Here is a 2,795-nt window from a genome sequence, read left to right as displayed (position 1 = left end):
AAGTTGCAAAGAAGAAAAAAACAACAAGTAAAAACGAGAAACAGAAAACAAAAAACACATTGTAGAATAGGTTTAATAATTTCACAGAATAAAGATATGTATTAGTATTAGTCACCATACTGGGATAGAAATGAATTTAAAAATTCATAATTTTTTTTTTTCAGCTTTGAACACAAAATACATCAGCGACAAGTACATTAGCATATATATTTTAATTGTGGAAATTTTTATTCTGTGAAACTGCTACGAAGAAATTTGAACAAAAACATCAAAAATGCTTTATCGGTAATACAGGCGGCTCTAGCATCTGGAATCGTTGGTGGTGCCACAAACTCTTAGATTTTTCTTTGACGGTCTGATGATATCGTGTTCTCGAAAGATAAATTCTTTTTTTTTTATTCGGCAAGTAATGTCATTTGCCGTGTGTGGGCGCCATTTTCGTTCGCGGCATCGGCCACGTCCTAACTTCATGGCAGGAATATCGTGTTTAGAGCCTTGTTAATGCAGTCACAGTGATAATTTAGCACTTGAAATAGTGGATCGTGAATAATCAACAGCAACAAGATGGTACGTAAAAAATAAATAACGCAGACTATGTATACAAGAAAACCGAGTCAACACGGAATAATATCAGAGTAACAATACGTCGTGTGCTTGTTGCATTGACATTTGTTCTCGGGATATGTCAAAACATTCATTAGGATTCTTAGGATGATAAAAAATTCATCCGCGTAGTGTAATTAGAAATATTTTATTTTTCTGTGTGAATTTCATGAGAAAAATAAATTCTCTCAACGCGAATCTCATAAACGTAACATGCATACATTTAGAATGAAAATTACTGTAAAATGAAAAAAATCTTCATGACAGCAAAAAAATACAGTATGAAACTTAACGAATTATAAATCAAGGCTCTTTTATTTAGCCTTTAAGATTAGACATCAAGCGGAAGCTGACGGCCAGATCAGACAGAGTGAAGAGTGTGGATCTCCATCCAACTGAGCCATGGATGCTCTGCTCACTATACCAAGGCCATGTCAATATCTGGAACCATGAAACACAGACCTTGGTGAAGACATTTGAGGTATGTGACCTGCCGGTACGGACAGCGAAGTTCGTGCCACGTAAGAACTGGGTTATCACTGGCTCCGATGACATGCAGATCAGAATATTTAATTATAACACTTTGGAACGTGTTCACTCATTTGAGGCGCACAGTGATTATGTCAGATGTATAGCCGTGCATCCGACGCAGCCGTTCATACTTACAAGTAGTGGTAAGTTAAAAAACTTTGCCTGTTAAATTTTTAATAAGATTAAGTAACTAGATAGTTTATGTCTCCTTCTATTAATGTAAATTATTAATGTAAATTATTCTCAATTCTTCTTTTTTTGAATCTTATGACTAGAACCAAGATTAAAACTAAGCTAAATTGATACATATATGCATTAAAATGATTTATTAAAGATATACAAATTGATAGATGTACTCATAACATCTCTCAACAAAATTTTTTAGTTTGTAGTTATATTATGTTACAGTTAAATTTACATTAATTAGGTTCTTATGAAATAGAGGGAAATAAACATAATGAATTTTAAAATTTTTGGATAATACTTTTTTTTCCAGAACAAGATTTTAAAGAAAATTATATCTGAAGTGTTGTAGCCACCTCACTTATTTAAAGGTTTATTCATGTATAATATATAATGCAATGATTTTTCTTTGTAGATGATATGTGGATAAAATTATGGAATTGGGAGAAGTCCTGGATCTGCCAACAAGTATTTGAGGGACACACTCACTATGTCATGCAGATTGTATTTAATCCAAAGGACAACAATACTTTTGCCAGTGCTTCCCTTGACAGAACCGTCAAAGTGTGGCAGCTTGGTTCGTCCACAGCTAATTTTACCTTGGAAGGTCACGAGAAAGGTGTTAATTGTGTGGATTATTACCACGGTGGCGACAAACCGTATCTAATCTCAGGAGCTGATGACAGATACGTCAAGATATGGGATTATCAAAACAAGACCTGCGTACAGACTTTAGGAGGCCACACCCAAAATATTTCTGCTGTATGTTTCCATCCAGAATTGCCAATCTTTCTCACAGCCTCAGAGGATGGTACTGTTAGAATATGGCATGCAGGAATGTATAGATTAGAGTCTTCTCTTAATTATGGCTTTGAGAGAGTATGGACCATAGCATGCATGCGAGGTTCAAACAACGTTGCCATTGGATATGACGAAGGTAGCGTTATGGTTAAAGTCGGTCGAGAAGAACCAGCTGTTTCGATGGATTCATTGGGTGGCAAGATTGTATGGGCACGTCATAGCGAAATCCAGCAGGTGAACTTAAAGGCGTTGGGCGAGGAGGCACAAGATGGAGAACGACTACCGTTAGCCGTCAAAGACATGGGTGCTTGCGAAATATATCCACAGACCATACAGCACAATCCGAACGGGCGATTCCTGGTGGTTTGTGGCGATGGAGAATACATTATATACACATCAATGGCGTTGAGAAACAAAGCATTTGGACAAGCGTCGGAATTTGTGTGGGCAGCAGATTCAAGCCAATATGCAGTAAGGGAGGGGAACACGACGGTAAAAGTCTTCAAAAACTTCAAGGAGAAGAAAAGCTTTAAGCCAGATTTCGGAGCGGATGGTACGATGTCTTTTACTTCTCTTCTTTATTCTTTATATGCATTTTTCTTTTTCCTTCCGACTGCTACTAACCGAAGATTGGCAAAAAGAGAAGGAGTATGCGTTTCACCGAGATCAAAACTTTA

At 36.6% G+C, this 2,795-nt stretch overlaps 1 protein-coding gene across 1 annotated transcript in view; it reads left to right on the top strand.

Moving 5' to 3' along the window:
- Positions 1 to 434: 434 nt before the first annotated feature.
- The window catches only part of LOC108688506 (coatomer subunit beta'), an 8,029-nt gene continuing 5,668 nt past the window's right edge, over positions 435 to 2,795 (top strand). The window contains exons 1-3 of the mRNA XM_018194802.1: positions 435 to 567; positions 926 to 1,277; positions 1,733 to 2,671. Of these exons, the coding sequence (XP_018050291.1) occupies positions 565 to 567; positions 926 to 1,277; positions 1,733 to 2,671 (1,294 nt within the window). The 5' untranslated portion in view covers positions 435 to 564. The remainder of the gene's footprint in view (positions 568 to 925; positions 1,278 to 1,732; positions 2,672 to 2,795) is intronic.

The sequence above is a fragment of the Atta colombica genome, unplaced genomic scaffold (assembly GCF_001594045.1).
Source record: "Atta colombica isolate Treedump-2 unplaced genomic scaffold, Acol1.0 scaffold233, whole genome shotgun sequence".
NCBI classification, from domain to species: Eukaryota; Metazoa; Arthropoda; class Insecta; order Hymenoptera; family Formicidae; genus Atta; species Atta colombica.
Note: the sequence above shows the minus strand (reverse complement) of the source record. Positions and strands in the feature narration are given on the sequence as shown.